Raw genomic sequence first — 19050 nt, 5'->3', positions numbered from 1 at the left:
ATATCATCACACGCTCTTATCGTAACACTCTTTTAACACCTTTGTTTGGCCCGTGATTTCCACATATTGCTCAACCGCCCTAAGCGGTCGGGTCTACATATCCTCCGCCTCATCTGCAATGCTAGAGCCTTGAGAAACACATAAATCGCACTGGAAGGAGAAAAACAATTAGGGTATAAGACACCTAACGCCTCACCTGGCGACGACGGACACGCCACTATCTATATCGAGCCAGGTGCGCCATGATATTCTGCACCTGTGCCGACGAGTCACTGTTACCCGGTTGACTAGGAGGGCCGTGAGGGCCTGGCTGGCCGCCGTAAGGAGCACCGTATCCCCCTTGCGGCACTTGCTGCGGCGGTCCGGACGGGTTGCCGCTAAGGTTGCTCAGGATAGCTTGCAGGTCAGCCTGGCCCATCTGAGGAGCGTTGCCTTGCGGGACGTTAGCCGGCGCACCGGGCACGCCCCCTTGAGAAGCCTGGACAGTGGCCAGTAACTGCTGCAGGGTGGAAGGGTCCACTTGGCCAATGAGAGCGGCAATGTCAGCAGGGTTCGCGGGTGGTTGTTGCTGGGGCGGGTAGGCTCCAGGTTGGGGAGCTCCGTAATAGTTGGTGGGCCCGGCCGGCGGTTGGACACCATATCCTTGGGGGTAGCCAGCTGGAGCACCGCTGTAGGGCTGTCCGTAGCTTGGGGCGCTTGGGGCGCTTGGGGCGCTGGATGACTTGGTCCGAAGAACCACTTCAGCGGCGACAAGAGGGTCTAGATCAACGTACTGATCAAATCGTACGTTGGAGCTGCCCGCCGACCTGTCGAAAGCTTGCACAGGGATCTTTCCTGTACTCTGTGCGCGCATGTCGAGGTCGACAACTGCATGGACACCTTCGGCTGCCTGCCGCTGGATGATCTGGTCCTTTGGTATACGGGGGTGGAGGAACATGTTGTTAGTGGCGAGTCCCTTGGATTGGAAAGCACCCTCGATCCAAGCAACAAAATCACGATTGACGTCGGCTTGTAGGAGGATCTGTACGTCAGGAACATCCGCCCCGTATCTCCTAGGAAGGTCGACTTCGGTTTCGTGACGAGATCGTCCATAGGGACTGGGACTCCGCCGGCGGTACGATTCCCTGCCGTTTCGTCCATAGCCAGGGGATCTTGATCGCCCTCCTCGGCCTCGTCCAGAATCGTGGAAGCCTCGGTCCCGGCCATAGCCATCGTGGTGATGGTCGTTGCGACGGGGTGAGTGGTTGCGTCCTCGATAGTCGTCTCGGTGGCTACCAAGCCTCTCATTACGGCGTCCACCGTCACGGCCGCCCCGGCCTCTGTCGGGACTTCTCCCCCGCTCTTTCTTTGACTTGTCCTGTAGTTTGGAGATTTCAAGATCTAGTCATCGTCAATATATAAGGTCTCCGATAGAGTTGAATATCAAAACTTACGAACGCGGCGTCCCTTGATCTCTACACCCTGGAGGTTTTCAATGGCTCTGTGGCCCTCCTCAACGGTGTGGTACTGGACAAAACCGTAGGCAGACTTGAGGGAAATCTGGGCTAGCCGGCCGAATCTGTGAAACAAGTCAAAGACATCTCGCTTGGAGACCTTGTCACTGGACAGGTTGCCTGTAAAGCGTGAGTGTCATTGCTTAAGCACGCCAGGATGAGCTTCCATACCAATAAAAATGCGGGAGCCTTCAGGAAAGCGGTCCCACTTGGCTTCCGACATATATTGCTTCTCATCGGCTACGAACTGTTCCCAGCGAAGCTGATAGTCGTCACTTGGATCAACAGGGTAAGCGGGTGAATTCAAAGACTGGACAGCAGTCGAAGCGTTGAGGCCGGTGGCAGGTAGAGGCGGGAGACTGCCGATGCCCTCGGCAGCTGTACCTGGGGCGCCCGCTGCCACATACGTTGAGGGTTGGCCGGGTGTGGGTGGAGCGATGGCACTCGCGGGAAGGTTAGAATTGGAGCCAGCTGGGTGGTGCTGCGCAGGGTATAACTGGGATGGAGCGTTTGGTTCCGGCGGTCGTGGTGGGAGCGATGAGGAAGACGGGAGTGTGGCAGCTGAGGGCATGGAGTTGTTCGCAGGATGCTGTTCGGAGTTTGCAATGGCCGAGACAGATGGATCTGGGTGGGAATTTGGGTCATGGTGTTGGGCGGTCAGGTCAGCCACGAGCTGCCGTAGATCCGTGGGCGGATGTTCCTGGGAGTGCCCATCAGTCGGCCCTCCTGTTACGTGAGACTGGAAGCTGGTGTGCCCAGCCTCGGTTTGAAAAGGCTCAGCGGTGGGCGCGGCGTCGTCTGCCTTTGGCTGGGCGGCAGACGGGGTAATCATGCTGGGATGGGCCAGCGATGAGGGCTCAGAGATGTGAGAGATCTCTGATGGGCGGGTTGTCAAGGCATCGGCTGGTGGAGGGACATTGTTGGATTCTCGAGGGACTGATGACACATCTTGCTGGCGCTCGACCTCGGCGTCGCCATCGCCTTCCTCTGGGTTGATCGGGGAGTCAAAGATCTTGGCGTAATCGTCGTTGCTGTTATCGGGCTGCTCTGCGGGCGTTTCAACAACGGTGGGCTCGGCCGGGGTGGTGTCATCGCCGTAGGGGTCGTTGTCATCGTCTACAAACTCTTCGTCCTCACCGGAGGCGACAACGTTGGGCTCTCTGACACCATTTTGTTCGACGGCGTGGATCTCGCCGTTGGTAGCGGCAGCTGCGGCAACCATGGCGTCGATGGACTCGACGGTGTCTTGGAGCGCGGGCACTACAAGCGGCGAGGCCGTGTGAACGGGCGAAGGGGAAACAGGAGAGAGGTTGGCAGTGGCCTGCAGCTCTGCCTCAAGCTCCTCTGGCATGAAAGCTGGGCTTGGGAAATGCAAGGCCTGTGTGGTAGAAGCTTCAGAAAATCCGATCAGGGGGCGACCAAGGCGACACAAGATGCGAGGGTGGTGAGCCGAGAATGGTGTATCGCGCAGCAGCGGGGTGGTAGGCGCTGCAAGGAACGTGCGCAACGGTGCGACAGCAAGGAAAGTCAGAGAATTATTAAAAAGACGCCGAGAGGAATTAAGATCTTCCTTGCGCAAATATGAGCGTTGGAGAGGTTAAAATGGTCTTGGTCGCTGCAGGGGCTTGTAGCCTTGAGGAATGCGACAAGAGCCTTGTTCGACTCGGCGGAGCGCGAGGACTTTTCGAGGGCGACGTTGGAGTCGAGAGTGGGATGGGAAGAGGAAAGGACGACAGTTGGGTGGCGGCAAAATGAGGCTCCAGACGGGGGGTCGAGGCGCAGATCAGAAAGAATGCCTGTGCCATTTGCGGTAGGCGGTGAAGTGTTGATTGGCTGGCAGAATTAGAACATTGGTCACGGAAGGTGCTCTGCGACTGCTGCCTCATGCCTGAAGCCTCACTTGTTTTCTTTACGATTAATTGGCCATGCGCCACCTGCATCTTCACGCATGGTCAACATGATTTCGCGTTCTTCACTAATAGGGTCTGTGCGTCCTCTGAGGGCGATTGGCGTCGGCCACGTCAGCCTGCCCGTCGTCACTACGCGATCCAAGCGATATGAGGCTTTCGATGCCCATCTTGACAAGGACGCCCTGGCCGAGGCGCGCGCTTGGTTCGCAAAGTTTGAAGCCTCACAGTTACCCAAGGGCAACACGACGTTCGCGCGATCAAGCGGAGCTGGAGGGCAGCATGTGAACAAGTATGGTTTATGCTCACACAGTGACCTGAATGTTGGGCTAATGTATCAAGAACGGAGACCAAGGCTGTCACTGTCTACCCTGTATGGGAGCTTATATCTATGCTACCCAAAACTCTCCACGCATCTGTTCGGTCATCGCGCTATTACACGGCCAACAACGACTCCCTGACGTTCCATGCTCAGACAACCCGCTCTAGGACAGCGAACCAGGAAGACAACAGACGAAAGCTCCTGGACGAGATAACTCACATCTACCATGATAACACACCTAATGAGACGAGCGAGGAAAAGAAGAAGAAGTATGAAGAAGTGTAAGTTAACTTGTCGCCACAGACGCGTGCGCTGCTTGACGTTGACGCTGTGAAGGACAAAGAGCTTTCACGAGTCCAGAGTACGGACAAAGAAGTTCCAAAGCTCCAAAAAGCAGTCGCGCAGAGGCCCAGTTGATTGAAGAACAAATTTTCACGCAACCAAACCAAACATGGAAGCTCCCAGATACCCAAATGCTGGTCGTCAGTTTGGCCTAGGATGTAGACACTGCTATTGCCACTATCGAGAGATGGCGACGACACGACCATCTACCATGGCCGACACTACTTGGGCGGAAGTAACCTATGGTCTCATCCTAGCCGGTACGTACAGGCGTGATTAGTAGCCATCCAGAGCTGCAAGATGTAAGCCGGATTGCGAATGGATGGTCTTAGATCTCTATAACACGACGTCTGGCATGCCTTGGTGGCCTGATGGACTGCCCAGGGGAAAGTGTGGAAGCCGCATAGGTGACGCGCAGGGCGCCGTAACAAATCGTTTAGCCTACAAGGCGAGGTGCAGGCCTCAGACCAAATCCGTACGGTGCTACGGTCACCTTGTCAAAATTGCATGCGCAATACTAGCCGTCGCGCTTCATTGTTGCGCCAGGCCACGATTCGGTGGATGTAAGGCCCATAGATGAATGGAGAAGGCCGCGCGTTTCACCAAAGTTCCCTCCCATATTTTATCGTGATCCAATGTGATTAAAGGATCAGGTATTACCCTATGTCTGTCGCTGACATCCTGAGACGAGACCCCTGGGCTTTCCTCAACTGCCTCAACTGGGGTCACGGGCGGGCGGCATTCCATCCCCCACCATCCCATTATGCACCCAACCCACCTTAGACCTCCTCCCACCTAGACCTAGCACACCGCACCGCTTCCAACTCGCTGATCGCGCAATACCTTGTCCCGGAACATCACTACGAGCCCCGAACAACCCCTCATTGCGCCGTCGACGGAAACGTACCATCGCCTGCGATCGCCCGAGTACCTTGCAGAGAGATCGCCGACCGCATCGTCTGACCTCGCTGGTGCGGGGCACTTCCCACTTCCCAGCTCCCACCAACATCCCCCAGAGGTCCTCGCAGATCCACGACCGCCATGAATCGCTACCAGCAGGCCCAGCAGCCTCGCCAACAACCACATGTCGAGCCCTGCAGATACAAGGTCGGCAAGACGCTGGGCGCCGGATCATACTCTGTCGTCAAGGAATGCGTACACATTGATACCGGGCGGTACTATGCCGCCAAGGTCATCAACAAGCGCCTCATGGCTGGGCGGGAACACATGGTCAGTGCCGATCGCCTACTACTGAAATCGTCAATGAGACCACGAAATGCTGACTTTGGAGTCGCTGGGGGTAGGTCCGCAATGAGATCGCCGTGTTGAAGAAGGTGTCAATGGGCCACCAGAACATCCTGACGCTCGTCGACTACTTCGAGACCATGAACAACCTCTACCTTGTCACCGACCTCGCACTAGGCGGCGAGCTCTTCGACCGCATCTGCCGCAAGGGCTCCTACTACGAGTCGGACGCCGTCGACCTCATTCGCGCCACTCTCTCGGCCGTCGCCTACCTGCACGACCATGGCATTGTCCACCGCGACCTCAAGCCCGAGAACCTGCTTTTCCGCACTCCTGAGGACAACGCTGAGCTGCTCATCGCCGATTTTGGCCTCTCGCGCATCATGGACGAGGAACAGTTCCACGTCCTGACCACGACGTGTGGCACCCCAGGCTACATGGCCCCCGAGATCTTTAAGAAGACGGGCCACGGCAAGCCTGTCGACCTTTGGGCCCTCGGCGTCATCACCTACTTCCTCCTCTGCGGCTACACGCCTTTTGACCGCGACTCAGACTTTGAGGAGATGCAGGCCATCCTAAACGCCGACTATTCTTTCACCCCGATCGAGTACTGGCGCGGCGTCTCCTCGCACGCAAAGGACTTTATCCGGCGCTGCCTGACAATCGACCCCACCAAGCGCATCACCGCCCACGAGGCCCTCCAGCACCTCTTCGTCAAACACGGTGGGGCCGACGGCGCCGGCGAGAATCTCCTTCCCGCTATCAAGAAGAACTTCAACGCCCGCCGCACCCTGCACACCGCCATCGACACCGTCCGCGCCATCAACAAGCTCCGGGAGGCCCAGAACATCCTCATGGACGGCGCCCGCTCCAACGAGCCCCACCGCGGCGCCAACCGCGGCGCGCCTGCTGCAGGCCGCAAGGACGACAGCGCCATCTCCATGGGCGGCAGCGACAGTGGTCACAGCAACCGCACCGGCGGCGGCGAGGACGTCGTTATGAGTGGCACGAGTGTTCCCTCCGCTCTGCAGCCGGGTAACGCGGCGAACCGCGTTGTCGAGACGAGCAAGGGTCTCTGGAGCGGACCAGCGCGGAGATAGGGGGGCCGCTTGACGGGGCTTCGTTGAGGGTGGCGCAGGTCGTCTGATATGGGTCCCGGATCAAGACGATGAGATGAGATGAGACGAGGAGGGACGCACAATTTCCTTTAGTAAAAGAAGACACCATTCGGCGGGAGAGAGAGGGGGGGGGGAACGTATCTGCGGAATGATGTGTAGAGAGGCGTACTCTATTTTAGCACATACGAGCGCAGGCGAATTGGTGGAGCGCACAATTTAGCATCACGAGAAACGGAGAGCAACGCTGTACATTATGATTTGGGCATGAAAATTACATTTAGGATTGACAATTGGCTGGGATCTTTTTCAGCAAGTACTTGCTCCCGCTTATCATCGGAAGAACCCAGAGAAGGCTTGTGAGGTCGTGGGCGAAGGTGTATATAGAGTACACTTATGGAACAACCATTACAATAATGTACGAGGAGCGGGATGTTGTTATGAGTTGAGTTATCATTGTAACTCTGTTCTCTAGCGAGTGGTAGTTTGGGTATCTTCCTCTGTCCTCATCCCCCAAACCCAGGTTGTTCATTACCGCCTCCTGGTCATCAGACCACTTCCAATGCCCCCCTTGGGGCACTGGGGGGATGTAGCGAGTGTTCCTAATGCACGCAGCTCTTTCTGCCGTGCACCGAATTACCACCTCTGAATACTACAATATATACATTAAGTATTTGATAGGATATCCTCTATCCGCATGGGGTGCGCCCCCATGAATGCAGACTTGGCCGGCCGTCTCCTTGAATTATTAGACCGAAGTCCCTTTTGTCGTAAAAAAAAAAGCATAAACCAATCTCAATGCGCCATGTCGCTGTGTCGATGGATGCCGTGAAATCTTCTCAAGTCTCAGATTTGAGTATGAGGTAAAAATGAAGTACGAAAGTCTTGATGAGGATCGTAGATAGGGATGTGGTCGGCGAATGTCGCGAATGGTTCGAAATATCTCGTTGCATGTACGTGTTCGTCGTCGATGGGTATGGGATGCTCATCACCGCCCGACAACAACCTCGTGCAGTTCAATCTCGCGAGGCGGAGGCGTGCCATCCCAGATCTTGCCCTGGCCGTCCATGTCAAAGGCGAACCCACCCGGTGTCGTGCTCTCTGACGTAGCTGGGCTCAAAGTACCGCTGCTGGAGCCCCAAGATGATCCGCTTCCGACTGTCCAGCCGTCGCTTGAACTGCCTCTTCGGTGGCTCAGAAGGCCCGCGTTGAAGTAGTTGTCGTGCTCCTGGTCCAGTGTCTCGTTCGTCTCCCCAATCTCGACGTACTCGTATTCCCAGCGCGTCAACTTGTCGGCCTGGCGGCGGGGCAGCCAACGAGCGCGAGCCGTGTAGTAGAAGACCGCAGCGATAATTCCGCCACCAACCAGGTCGATGGCGTAGTGGTGGCTCAGATACATAGTAGCCCACCAGACCCATCCAGCGTAGATGATGAAAAGCGTCCGGAATTGGGGGAAGCAATGAGTCATGAAGAGCGCCTCCAGAACTGCATTCGCGGCGTGGAGCGAGGGGAAAGCACCAAATGGCAGTGGCGCCGTGGTGAAGTTGGTCGTGTATAGGTCAATGCCGAAGATGGCGTCGACGCGAGCCAGACCAGCGGGCGATCCCGGCATTCCGTATTCAGCGGGGACCAGGCCGTGCTCATTCTCATACCACGGGGGTGTGCAGGGGAAGCAGAGCTGGATCGTCACGCCAAGAATACTCATCCATCCAAATGACCTGGCAAAAACTGGCGCCGTCCCGGGGGCGGCAAAAATGAACATGACTAGTGAGCACACGGCAGGGGCTCCAAAGTGCATGATGCCGTACGGCAACCAGGCGAGAATGTCGAGCACAGGGTGCTTGTGTGCCGAGAGAATGTTCGAGAGGTTGGCACCGTACAGAACGTTCTCCAGAGCGGGCAGGACACGGACCCAGATGTGCGGTCGGTAGTCGTAGGGGATGAAACTGCTCATGGGTTAGCGCTTCGCATGCGAAGACCGATGACCAGTATTAGGGACTCACCGAGAACAGAAGAAATAGAGAAGCCATATCCAGATCATCATGGAAGGCCGAAAGAATTGACCCGTGGCAGGCATAAGAAGCAACCAAACGCTACCCATCACAGCAAGCGTCTTGATTACCGGCGCAGGCGGCGCAATCCAGAGGGAGAAGAGCGTCAGGAATGCCAGAAAGGCATACTGGATGTCTGACCTCCGCCAACGGTGCCTCTGCATCTCTCGAACACCATCCCACAGCTTGAACGAACGCTTGAGGCTCGTAATGTCCTCTACTCCCGGAGGCAATATCTTAGACTTGGACTTGGCGCGACGACGACCAGTGTAGCGGGCAGGAAGGTGGTTGAGGATGGCAGCGTTGAGGTTTTCCGTCAGGAGAAACGGGAGCGTCGGTTTCGACTTGGGGTTGCCCCCGAAGGGTCCGGGAAGGTCGGCCATGTTGGGCGATTGACGTGGTCGTTGGGGCAAGGCGGCAGGAGGCGGGAGCTCCTCGTCGTCGTCGAAACTGTGTGGTGAGCACGGCCGAACTCTAACTCATATCCCAACAGATTCGAAGGCAACAACGAAGCGTCTCTTGCAAAGGCCGCGTGGCGCTTTGTGCCCGGGCAATTCCTCCTCCAAATCCGGTTACTGATCACGAGGGCATGCAACGGCGCGTTGAACAAAAGCTGGATTGTGTGGGGCGCAGTGAGTGTCGGGAGCGAGGGCTGACGGTGGTCGGGGGACAATCTTGTTCAGCCCAAAGGAGGTTCGTCCACGCAGGAAGCGAAGGTACGAGAAAGAGGAATTAAGTGACCGAGGGGAGCCTAAGTCGAAGTCGCGGATAGGCTCGCGGGTGGGAAGGGGGTGAAGAAGGAGGAAGGTTTAGGAATGACGGAGGGAAACAGAATCAAACCAAACTCGCGGAGGACCCGGTCTCGCGGCTTGCCTCATTGCCTTGGGCTGGGCATAATACTATGTAATAAGCTCTGGAACCTGTTGGCCTGGGCCAGTGGGCAAATGCAGGACGGGCAGCCTCCCGAGGCCACTGGGGGCCAAGCGCGCTCTGCTCGGATGCCACGGGAAGGGGTACCTGGTACGGGAGGGGCAGGTACCCCTGCGGATGGCGCTAAGACCCGGCACATCGAACCGATGGACAGGACTCTAGGAGGACCTGATCGGGTTTCGGTTGCTGCCCTCTGTAGTAGTCTCCGGCGCTCCGCGGACACTGGGCTCCGTGATGGTTCGTTCGACAAACACAGCGCTATTTCCAGTTCCATCTCTGAATTACAGCCCTAGCTGCATGCTCTGTTCCAGATGTGAGGAACATGTCCATTCAGAAACGAACGCAGGGAGGGCAACAAATGGTTGGCGTTGGACTATTGTCTCGTCGCTGACAAACAAGTACATGCGGGCGCCCGTGGCGGAGGCACGGGATGCCCCAGTGTCCGAAGCCCGGAATCTGCTGGACTCCGAGGGTCACAGAGGAGGACGGACTCAGGAGGCTGAAGAGAGCTCTACGTGAGGATGTGGCTTGTTGTGGCCACTGACAGCCTAGCAGGGAGATGATTCAGGGATCTCGGCGGTCTTGGCCTCTGGGTGCCTAATATTAACTCGGCCAGCCTGTCAGCAACTAAGCCAGCATCGAAGTCATTCATTGCTCCGCCGTGTTAGAAGTTGCTACGCCGCCCTTACGGCACGCACACAGCTTGGATGCTGAGGCTTTGGCTCAGGTATTGCGCGGGGACCGCATCATGCTGCGAAACTCAATGCTGAGGTCACTACTTGATTATCCGTACTCGTAGTACGTGTACTGTGGGAAACTCTGAAGTGGTTTAAAACTGGTAATGAAATCTGCCCTTCGTCTGGCAAGCACCTCGTCAGGGCTTGGCAAAGGGCGTTGGCAAGGTTTCACTGCGGCAAGTTTTGTTCCCAGGGCCAATCATCGCCCGCCCTGCAGGCCTTGGCGCGGTCCAGTCGGCACTGTCGGGGTACAAGCTGGGGGAGTACCCATACAAACGGTAAGGGCAAGGTTCAATTTTTTGCCTGGGACTCTCTGGGAGATTAGAGATTGGCGCCCCGTGGCTTTCACTTTTGCGACTCATTACCACGCCCAGTGGCCAAGCCAGACAGTATTTTCACACTCCACACATTCGCCGAAGGTGTTATTAGTGCCTGAAAGTACTCGTACATTAGCGACGGTTGAAGCTCACGCGAGCACCTCACGGTAGACCTCACTTGATCATTAGCATACCTCGGCCGAATACAACGCCTGCAGCGGACTGTAGTATGGCGTCATGCATTTGACAGGCACTTGGGCAGAGAGGTAGCCTCGATGCGACACAGGTGCATAAGATGCTGTGCACTAACTACCGAGTGGGCAATAGGTATGTACTCCGTAGTAAATCACCGATATGAGCTGTCTGGCCATGTGCTTTGTTCCGTACTTCGTACGAGCTCGCACTATGATGCCTCGTTGGCGATTTCAGCCTCGCTTTCGCGTTCTCTTGCGTTGACCCCTTCCAATTACGCTGGCGCTCGTCTCACCAACCCGAGCAGCCCCACGGCATGCGCTTACAGGCTCGTACGAGCATTACAACGAATACATTGTCTCAGGCCCTCACCCGTCGACGCCGTGATACCTCCGCAGCCTCCAACTGTGAGTGCGAGTGTGACTCGGATTGTGCAGCACGCGACCACTACTCTGACGCTCTCTGGAGCAGTGAAGTCTGGGCGCGCAGGGGTCCTTGTCCGTGCCACAAGTGGCTCGGCGCCATCTAACGTAACTGGCCGCTGGACAATCCATCGTCGCCGTAGAGTCCGCACCGCGTGCAACGCGTCTCCGGGGGTTAGTCGAGGGTTCTCGGGACCAAGGCCCCATGGCCACCACCGAGCTTCGCGTATTTCGCAACAATCGCATTCCCGTCAAGTGCGAGGCTGCACCGAGGCTCTGGGTCCTGAGGAATGCCATGACTCGCATCCAAGTGGTTGAGCAACCATCGCCTACCAGTTAGTCCTTGTAGATTGCCCGCCTCTGCTAGTAGTGGTAGTCTTGTCAGGGCTCAGACACTCTCGCAATTGTCGCATTCTCACATGGCCTGACACCCGCCCTTTCATGTACTTCGGTCTCTCGGAAGTCGTTGGTGGACCGGTCACCGATCCTTGTGGATCACGGGCTGGACCCGGGCTTGGTCTCCCCACGGCGGCATCGATTTTTTTCTTTAGCGCAAGAAAAGCCCATCTTGTCCCTTCGGCCTCGGCCATAATCGGGCCCGGTCGCGCGACGCGTGACTTTAGCAAATGCCTCTCCTAATACTCGTACTATATCCGTAGGATGTGCTAGTACGACGTAGTAATACGTACTACGAGCAGGAGAATCGATAACTCAGCGCCATCAGGTATTACTATTCCTAGGCCTATCATGGCGGTCGCATTCCTGGGTTTGTCAAGGGCGGCGAGATTAATTAAATGACACGGCACCTTTTCTTGGCATTTTTCTCACCAGCGCTCATCACCATCAGCAGACATTTGCAGACATCTGCAAATGCAAATGCCGGTGTGCTGGAGTCTTGCGGTGAGTTTCTCAGCTGCAGCAGGCTGCGTGCACGCAACGACATAGCAGATCTCATGCACGTTGTCAGTTGTTAACGTCCCATGTACGAGTATCGCTACTATAGTGGTGCTGTTATAGCCGCGTGAGGAGCGATGTGCTGGCGGCCCGGGGCATCATCCATGAACCGCCTCTGCATCCCGTCCTGTTCGCAGTTTGCACTGGTCACTGTCTGATCACCGATTCCGCCCCGACCCCAACAACGGCTCGAGTCCCGCATCCGCGATTCAGCCACGATGTCTTGGGCCTTGGCACAGTTGGCTGATACTACGTACTCGCAGCAGTATCTGCAGTCCCCATGGCCTCATTATTACTCCAGGTGTCTGTCTTGCAACTTGTTGCGGGCAACGCCTGGTATCACAGGTATCATATTAGGCATCACAGGAGTCGCAGCCTGGACCCCGGGGCCAGCTCCTGCGGGGATCCCTCCTGTTAATTTCCGGGGCAGCCGTGGCTTCGGGAAGCCACAATTTCCGACATCGTCAATTTTTAGCAGCGACAAGCAGTTTTAATGCCTGCGACGTCTTAATTTAGCCCATTTAACCCCGAGCGGCACAGACTCTCACTCCTGGACAGAAACTCAAGTGGCATGGTATTGTCCTGACCCCGAGTCCGCAGCCCGCAGCCCGCTACTGTACGATTAACAGCGCCTTTACCGGCATCAGCGCAGCACGGATCTCGCGTCGGGACGCTCCCTGCCCATTGCCGATTTGTCGCCTCTGAGACCCCGGGGCGAAGCCACGAAACCACCGCGTGGTGAGTGCCTTAATTCACCAGGAATTCATGCGACGCCATAATCGGGTGACTCTCCCGGGTAGTATCAAGGCCCTGATTGCTTAGCCCCGAGTGCAATTGGCCTATTCGTACGGCCCTGGCAAACAGTGTAGTAGTAATAGTACTAGTTCCCCCAAGTAATATTGTAATGAACGTCATTTGTGATCTCTGACGTGAGACCTGAAAGCGACAAAAACACCCCAACCTACGAAGTACGTAAGGCGTGGCTCAGTCCAAGTGGTTGAGAGGCGTAGCGCAGCAAGGATTCGGTAAACCAGGCCAAATTGCTATTGATTGGCATATTCGTGGCTATGAAGCACGAAGGATGGCGATCAACATTTCTACGTACTCTAAACGGTCATCACTTGCCTTCTGGAGAATGGCTGGGGCCGTTCGCTGGCTAGAAGATCATATTATTATTAGACATTCTTCTGGGGACATCTAGCTCAATTTGTCGCATGTGGACTTAGAACTTGGATCCCAAGGGATCATCAGCATGTGTTGATTATGTCGATAAACTAATATCGCAACTGTCTTAAGGTCCCATTCGTATAGGGATCGATCGCCTTCCTCCCCCCGAAGCCAACCCTAAAGGCAGTCTTCCTCTCTGCGCGGCGGTGCTTTCAACCTTGCACGCCTCCCCCTACCCATCTACTAACGCATAATAGTACGGCTTATGTACGTACTATTATGTCAAGTACAAAGCAAACATGCAGCAATAACAAGATGAAAGCAGTAACCCTTCCGGCCCCAACGCCTATCCGAATGAAATGGAGAGTCATCAAGTCTCTTGGGCTCTTCTCCAAGGAGCAAATGAAAATCCTGAGTGTAAACTAGAGTGTGACCGGGTCGATAAAATGGTAGTCGGTCCCCCTTAAATGATTATGTTCTACTAAACGGCAAGACATGGCCGCAAAAAAAAGGACCACAGTGCTTGCGCGTCCAAAGCAGAAAGTCGTAGGGGGCGTGCAAACGCGACAGGGAGCGTTGATGCAAGTAACCGTCTAAGAACCGAGTGGTCGGAAAGACGCCTTCAGCCGTCGCCAATGGTTCGCAGAGGGCCTAGGGTTCTAACCCGAGCCTGCGGTGACATTGGGCAAAGGGACCGGCGTTACCTTCTTGGGCATTCCATTCGACGGTGTCGGCGTCTGCTGCTTGTCCTTGCCCTTGGCGGACTTCCCCTTCTTTGACTTCTCCTTGGTTGGCACGGGAGTGGAGGCAATCTGGGGCGAAGAAGCAGCAGGCGAGTCCCTCAGCTGAGACGAGCCGGGGAAGCTGGGCAGTGGCACCGGTGTAGGCTTAGTGGCGGTGCTGGGCGGGTGAGTCTCCATACTCGAGGCTGGCGCAGGGGTTGAGACATCTTTCTTGCTCTTTCTGGCCGCCTTGGTCTTCTTTGCAACTGGAGTCGAGGCAGTGGCCGGGATTGAGGCCGTGCTGGCGAGCGATTGAGAGAGCGCAGGAACCATTGGAGGTAGGATGGGAGTTTCTTTCCGGCTGGTCGAAGACGGCTCGGACCCCAAGTCGGGGCTGCCCTTGCGGCCCGTCTTTTGCTTCTTTGACGTCTTACCAGCCGACTGGCTTTCCTTCAGCAGCTGCTCGGCAGCAGCAGCGGCGTCGTCCTCGGAAGCGGTATGTTTCCTCTTCCGGTCTGACTGTGACGGCTCAGCGATAGTAGGCTCAGAGGCCTCGCCTGAGGTCTTCTTGGCCTTCTTGGTTTTCTTCTCCTTCTCAGCCTTTCCCTCTGCCTTCTTCTTGTCTTTCTTGGCCGATTCCTTTGGCGTGGCCAAAGTAGGAGCCTCGGTCATTTCGGTATCCTCCGCGCCAGCGACGGCGCTGGTAGGGACACTGATCGCAGGATCGTATACTCCGATGGGCTTGAAGCGGGGTCTTAGTCCCTCGGGCTGGGGTCGAGCAGGCGGCTGAGGAGCTGGGGCATGAGACGAGTCTGCCAAGGTACCAACTTGGGTGATACGCTTGATCTGCATAACCTGGTCAAGCTGGCGAGTGGCTGCGGCCAGTTAGCAAAGCGGCCACACATTCATAGCCTGCAAAAACTTACATGATTGGTACTGGGGGCTATCAGAGGAAGGAATGAGAATCTGAATGGTGCTCTTCGGAGTGATGTTGTCAAACGAGAGGCCATAGGACTCTCCGTTGTGTGAGAAAATAGAGTCGCCACGTTGAGCCTGGTCCATAGGGATCTCCAAGTTCTGCACGACCGAGACCGGCACGTTCGCAGGGACCGTGAAGTACCAGAGCTGTTTTCCTTCCATGTTCGCTTGGTTGCAGATCTGAGCAACGTCCTTTCCATGGAGCCCTTCCTCGCCCTTGCGAAGCGTGAAATCGGGGGCAATGAATTTAGGCACAGCGAGCTGCCTGCCGCCCTCACGGTCCGAAATGTGCATGGATTCGTCGGCCATATCCTGGTCCTCGTCTTCCTCCGACTCCGACTCCGACGATTCATCCGAGGAAATCTGACCCTTCTTGGATGGCTGGGCCTGTTTCTCATCTTCATCTTCACTCTCACTCTCCTCGTCCGAGCTACTCGACGTGCTGGTGGTGGTAGATGCGCCGTTGGCACCCTTTGGTTTAGCAACCACCTTGGTCGCCTTCTCCGCACTGGCACCTTCGTCCTCACTTTCGCTTTCGCCATCACTGCTGGAGTCATCGCTGCTCGAATCGCCGCTGCTCGAGGTGCTCGAGTCGCTAGAGTCGGCCTTGGGGGCGGCTTTGCCGTTGGCTTTTACCTTGGGCTCAGCCTCTGAGTCGGAGCTAGAATCGCTGCTAGAGTCACTCGAGGACTCCTGCTTTTGTTGTTTGGCAGGCGCAGCGCCCTTGACAGACGGCTTCTTGCTCGAGGACAGTTGACGCTCGACGTCGCTATCGGCGATCTCATCGTCCTTGTTCCGTCGCTTGGAGGCCGAGGTGCCGTTTGCCTTGGGGGCACCTAGCTTACGCAGAAACTGGGAGCCACCTTCATCGTCACTGCTGTCGCTTCCACTCTCTTCCTCTTCATCATCGTCGTCGTTGGGGAAGAGATTGTTCAAGCTGCTACCGGCTTCCTTCTTGACGGCCGGGCGCTGGCTGGGGCGGGTGGTGTCGGCTTTGGCGCCGTTTTTCGCGTTGGCAAGGTGCGCCTTGAGCGAATGCACCTTATACTGATCGCGGGGCGCCATTGCGGCGGATGTGTGAGGGCTTTCGCGTTGTAAAGGTGGCAGGGTGAAGGGAGGAGGAGCACGCAAGCTCGCGAGGATGGAGTTTGTGGAAGATGGAAGCCTTCGAGACCGGAGTTGGAGGTGAAATTTTGGCCTCGAGCTGGTTGCAGGGAAAAAGAACGTGGGGCATAACGCAGGCACTGCTGCAGCAGAGGCCACTGAAGACGCGCTCAGAAAATCGTCACTTCACTATAGATGGTCCCTGTGCACGGGCCGCCCTTGCCCAACGCGTCTGGTCGCAAGATTTTAAAAATTTCCCTTTGGCCTGGGAGCTTGGGCTTATCGATAAGATGGGACCACTCTTCATCAACACCACATGGTTGGGGCTTTGGCTATGCCATGATCGGACAGCGGTCAGCTAGTTCCTCACGGCATTGCCCCGGAATGGGTTCCTGTTAGCCATCGTTCTAAATGACAGAGGAATCTGAAGCCTCTGCTCAAAATATTCACAATGTCCTCTAACAAGAGGCGGAAGGTCGAACCCCAAGATGTACCTCAATGTAAGTTACGTTTGAACGGGAGACGACATTACCGATGAGGACATTCAATGAGCAAGGCTAATGGATCCCGCCATTGCAGCGGCTGTGAGTGCCATCAGCGCCATCTCAGCGAGACGGCGTCTAGGGGGATCAGCCGAGGCCGGTTCCTCCAACAGCGCACCTTCAACCCCTGAGCCAAAACCGACGATAGGTAGTTCAAACGCCTTCAGCGTTCTCCAGGGCCTCAGCCGGCAAGGTGACTCTCCATCACTATCTACCCCTAATATTGCAAAGGGTCATCCGGGTTCGGCAAGAACCCCGCGCTCGTCTACCTTTAAGAGGGGTGGAGAGCAGAAGAGGTGCGTATCATTGTTCAAGCCCCGACGCATACGGTGCTGACAGTTTTGGCCAGCGATGGATCGGCTTTTGAGTCCTCAACAGCCATTGGAATTTCTCAGACGGTACAGTTCTCGTCGTTCCGCCCAACAAAACGGAACTCCCGTACTCGGTCTGATGGAGTCACTGAGCTTCGTCTAGCTGAGAGCGAGGTAGGTCGACTATCCCCGAGAAAAGATAGAATTCTGACCCCAGAAGCGGTTCCTAGTTCTCGGAAGTTTTGGCGTCAAAATACTCGAGGGAGAAATGACCGTGGCTGGTGCTACCCTCAGACCGGACGGTGACACGCATTGGGTTCATGCACCACACTGTCATGCGATTCCAGTCCTGAGGACCCGAGAGCACACGAGGTTGGAGTTGCACGCTGACCCTGATGCTCATGCGCTGCGTCAGCTGGGGCGCTTGACCCCTTTGTTTAGAAGGATGTGGAACGAACCCGCGGACCCTATGGCGAATTTGAGCGGTCCAAACCCGACGTTTCAGATTGTGAGTAAATTTGATGTCGCAACGGAACACTGAACTAATCAATGCCTAGCTATGTTCATCAGATGACGCACCAAAGAAGTGTCTCATTCAAGATCTGGCATCGCCCCCGGAATGGAACAAGAAGTTATCATCCTTGCTGGGGATCGGGGCGAACGGTGAGAGTTTTACCACCCTCGTGTGTGGGCCAAAGTCGGCAGGAAAGTCGACCTTTGCCAAGATCCTGACGAATCGCCTTGTCACGAGACGTCTCAAAGTCCCTGGATCAACAACTGCCCAGGAGCCCCAGGGCGTTGCGGTACTGGACCTGGACCCTGGCCAACCAGAGTACGCTCTCCCAGGAACACTATCACTTGTACACGTCACTCGGCCCAACTTGAGCCCCCCCTTTACGCGCGCCAGCTTTGGGAGCTCGTCCTTCCGTGTACTACGGTGCCACTCTTTAGCTTCTGTCACCCCTGCTTCGGATCCAGACTGCTATAGAGAATGTGTCACTGACCTCCACAGAGAGTATAAAAAAGCTCTTGGCCACCTACCTTTGGTTGTTAACACTCCTGGTTGGATCTTGGGGACCGGATTGGAGTTACTGGATAATATCATCAGCCATACCTCACCGAATGAGGTAGTCTACATGTCTGAGGAGGGCCCTGGGGAAACGGTTGACGTATTACAAGCGGCAACTAAACATGTCTTCAGCACTTTGCCCTCGCAGACGGCGGAATTTACAGCCCGGACTGGCGCTCACCTGAGAGCCATGCAGACCATGTCTTATTTCCATTCTAAGGCGGTGGATGAATTCCAGGTCAAAGAACAAAGAGGGCAGAGGTGGAACCCGTCCCCCTTAACCACCGTTATACCCTGGCGGGTGAAGTATACGGGACCGTACAGCGGGATCGCAGGGGTTCTTTCATACGACTATCAGTCGCCGCCAGAACTTCTAGCGGATACCATCAACGGCACTGTGCTAGCTGCCGTGGAAATTGAAGATCCCAAGGCATATCGGGGGCTTCTCCAGCCTGGATCAACGACACCGCGAGTTTCTAGGACACCAGAGGGGATCCCACTCATCCAGAATCTTGACGATTCTACACTTGACCCCCGATATTCCCAAACGATTGGCCTAGTTTTCGTACGCGGGATTGATGTGGCCAAACAGTCATTCCAGCTAATCACGCCCATCCCGTCCCAGAAAGTGCAAGACATTCGGAAGCTTGGAAGGCAGATTGTTCTCGTCCACGGAAAATTCGACACCCCTAACTGGGCGTACACCGAGGACCTGTACCACCGCTCTGGCGATGAAGATGTCGGGGCCAGAACGCTGGAAGTGGAACAGCAGGACACAAGCGAGGATGATTCTGACATGGAGCCAGAGAACGTGGGTGAGGCGAGCGATATGGCGACAGTGCCTTGGGTCGAGATACTAAAGGGGCACGAGAAACGACCTGTGGGTTCCAAGGTGTGGAGAGTGCGGAGAGATCTGGGGCGCAATGCTGGTGACGGATAGCCCATACACAATCTCTTGACTCTGAGAGAAAATACATCATACATGGGAATTATTTTCAGTCTTCTATTCTGGTTCTTTGTTCATCAACCGTACCTTGCTCGCTACTCACACTCGTGTACAGTGCGCGCTGTCCAGAGGCATTCTTGGCACACGGTGCATGACGTTGCTGCCGAGACAATCTCCCCGCTGC

At 55.9% G+C, this 19050-nt stretch overlaps 6 protein-coding genes across 6 annotated transcripts; 3 read left to right on the top strand and 3 right to left on the bottom strand.

Moving 5' to 3' along the window:
- Nucleotides 1-217: 217 nt before the first annotated feature.
- On the bottom strand, nucleotides 218-2844 carry NAB3 (uncharacterized protein; the record flags this gene model as incomplete). The annotated part of the gene is made up of 4 exons (XM_083196635.1): nucleotides 218-955; nucleotides 997-1319; nucleotides 1434-1613; nucleotides 1665-2844. The coding sequence occupies 4 exons, from the start codon at nucleotides 2842-2844 to the stop codon at nucleotides 218-220; spliced, it is 2421 nt and encodes an 806-aa protein (XP_083047843.1).
- A 597-nt stretch (nucleotides 2845-3441) lies between these two features.
- On the top strand, nucleotides 3442-4007 carry ACO1O0_007261 (uncharacterized protein; the record flags this gene model as incomplete). Its single annotated transcript, XM_083196634.1, has 2 exons — nucleotides 3442-3692; nucleotides 3743-4007. 2 exons carry the CDS (start codon nucleotides 3442-3444, stop codon nucleotides 4005-4007), a joined length of 516 nt encoding a protein of 171 aa, XP_083047842.1.
- A 1098-nt stretch (nucleotides 4008-5105) lies between these two features.
- On the top strand, nucleotides 5106-6409 carry cmk1 (kinase-like domain-containing protein; the record flags this gene model as incomplete). The annotated part of the gene is made up of 2 exons (XM_083196633.1): nucleotides 5106-5294; nucleotides 5369-6409. The coding sequence occupies 2 exons, from the start codon at nucleotides 5106-5108 to the stop codon at nucleotides 6407-6409; spliced, it is 1230 nt and encodes a 409-aa protein (XP_083047841.1).
- A 1003-nt stretch (nucleotides 6410-7412) lies between these two features.
- On the bottom strand, nucleotides 7413-8858 carry AUR1 (phosphatase PAP2 family protein; the record flags this gene model as incomplete). The annotated part of the gene is made up of 2 exons (XM_083196632.1): nucleotides 7413-8370; nucleotides 8428-8858. 2 exons carry the CDS (start codon nucleotides 8856-8858, stop codon nucleotides 7413-7415), a joined length of 1389 nt encoding a protein of 462 aa, XP_083047840.1.
- A 4995-nt stretch (nucleotides 8859-13853) lies between these two features.
- Nucleotides 13854-15959, bottom strand: ACO1O0_007258 (DNA-directed RNA polymerase I subunit RPA34.5-domain-containing protein; the record flags this gene model as incomplete). Its single annotated transcript, XM_083196631.1, has 2 exons — nucleotides 13854-14791; nucleotides 14843-15959. The coding sequence occupies 2 exons, from the start codon at nucleotides 15957-15959 to the stop codon at nucleotides 13854-13856; spliced, it is 2055 nt and encodes a 684-aa protein (XP_083047839.1).
- Nucleotides 15960-17320: 1361 nt separating this feature from the next.
- GRC3 (polynucleotide 5'-hydroxyl-kinase) lies at nucleotides 17321-18860 on the top strand (the record flags this gene model as incomplete). The annotated part of the gene is made up of 2 exons (XM_083196630.1): nucleotides 17321-17359; nucleotides 17409-18860. 2 exons carry the CDS (start codon nucleotides 17321-17323, stop codon nucleotides 18858-18860), a joined length of 1491 nt encoding a protein of 496 aa, XP_083047838.1.
- Between the last annotated feature and the right edge of the window lie 190 nt (nucleotides 18861-19050).

Source organism: Amphichorda felina (genome assembly GCF_050947745.1).
Source record: "Amphichorda felina strain 45539 chromosome Unknown scaffold_7, whole genome shotgun sequence".
In the NCBI taxonomy this organism is placed as follows: domain Eukaryota; kingdom Fungi; phylum Ascomycota; class Sordariomycetes; order Hypocreales; family Bionectriaceae; genus Amphichorda; species Amphichorda felina.
This window is presented reverse-complemented; position numbering and strand designations above follow the sequence as displayed.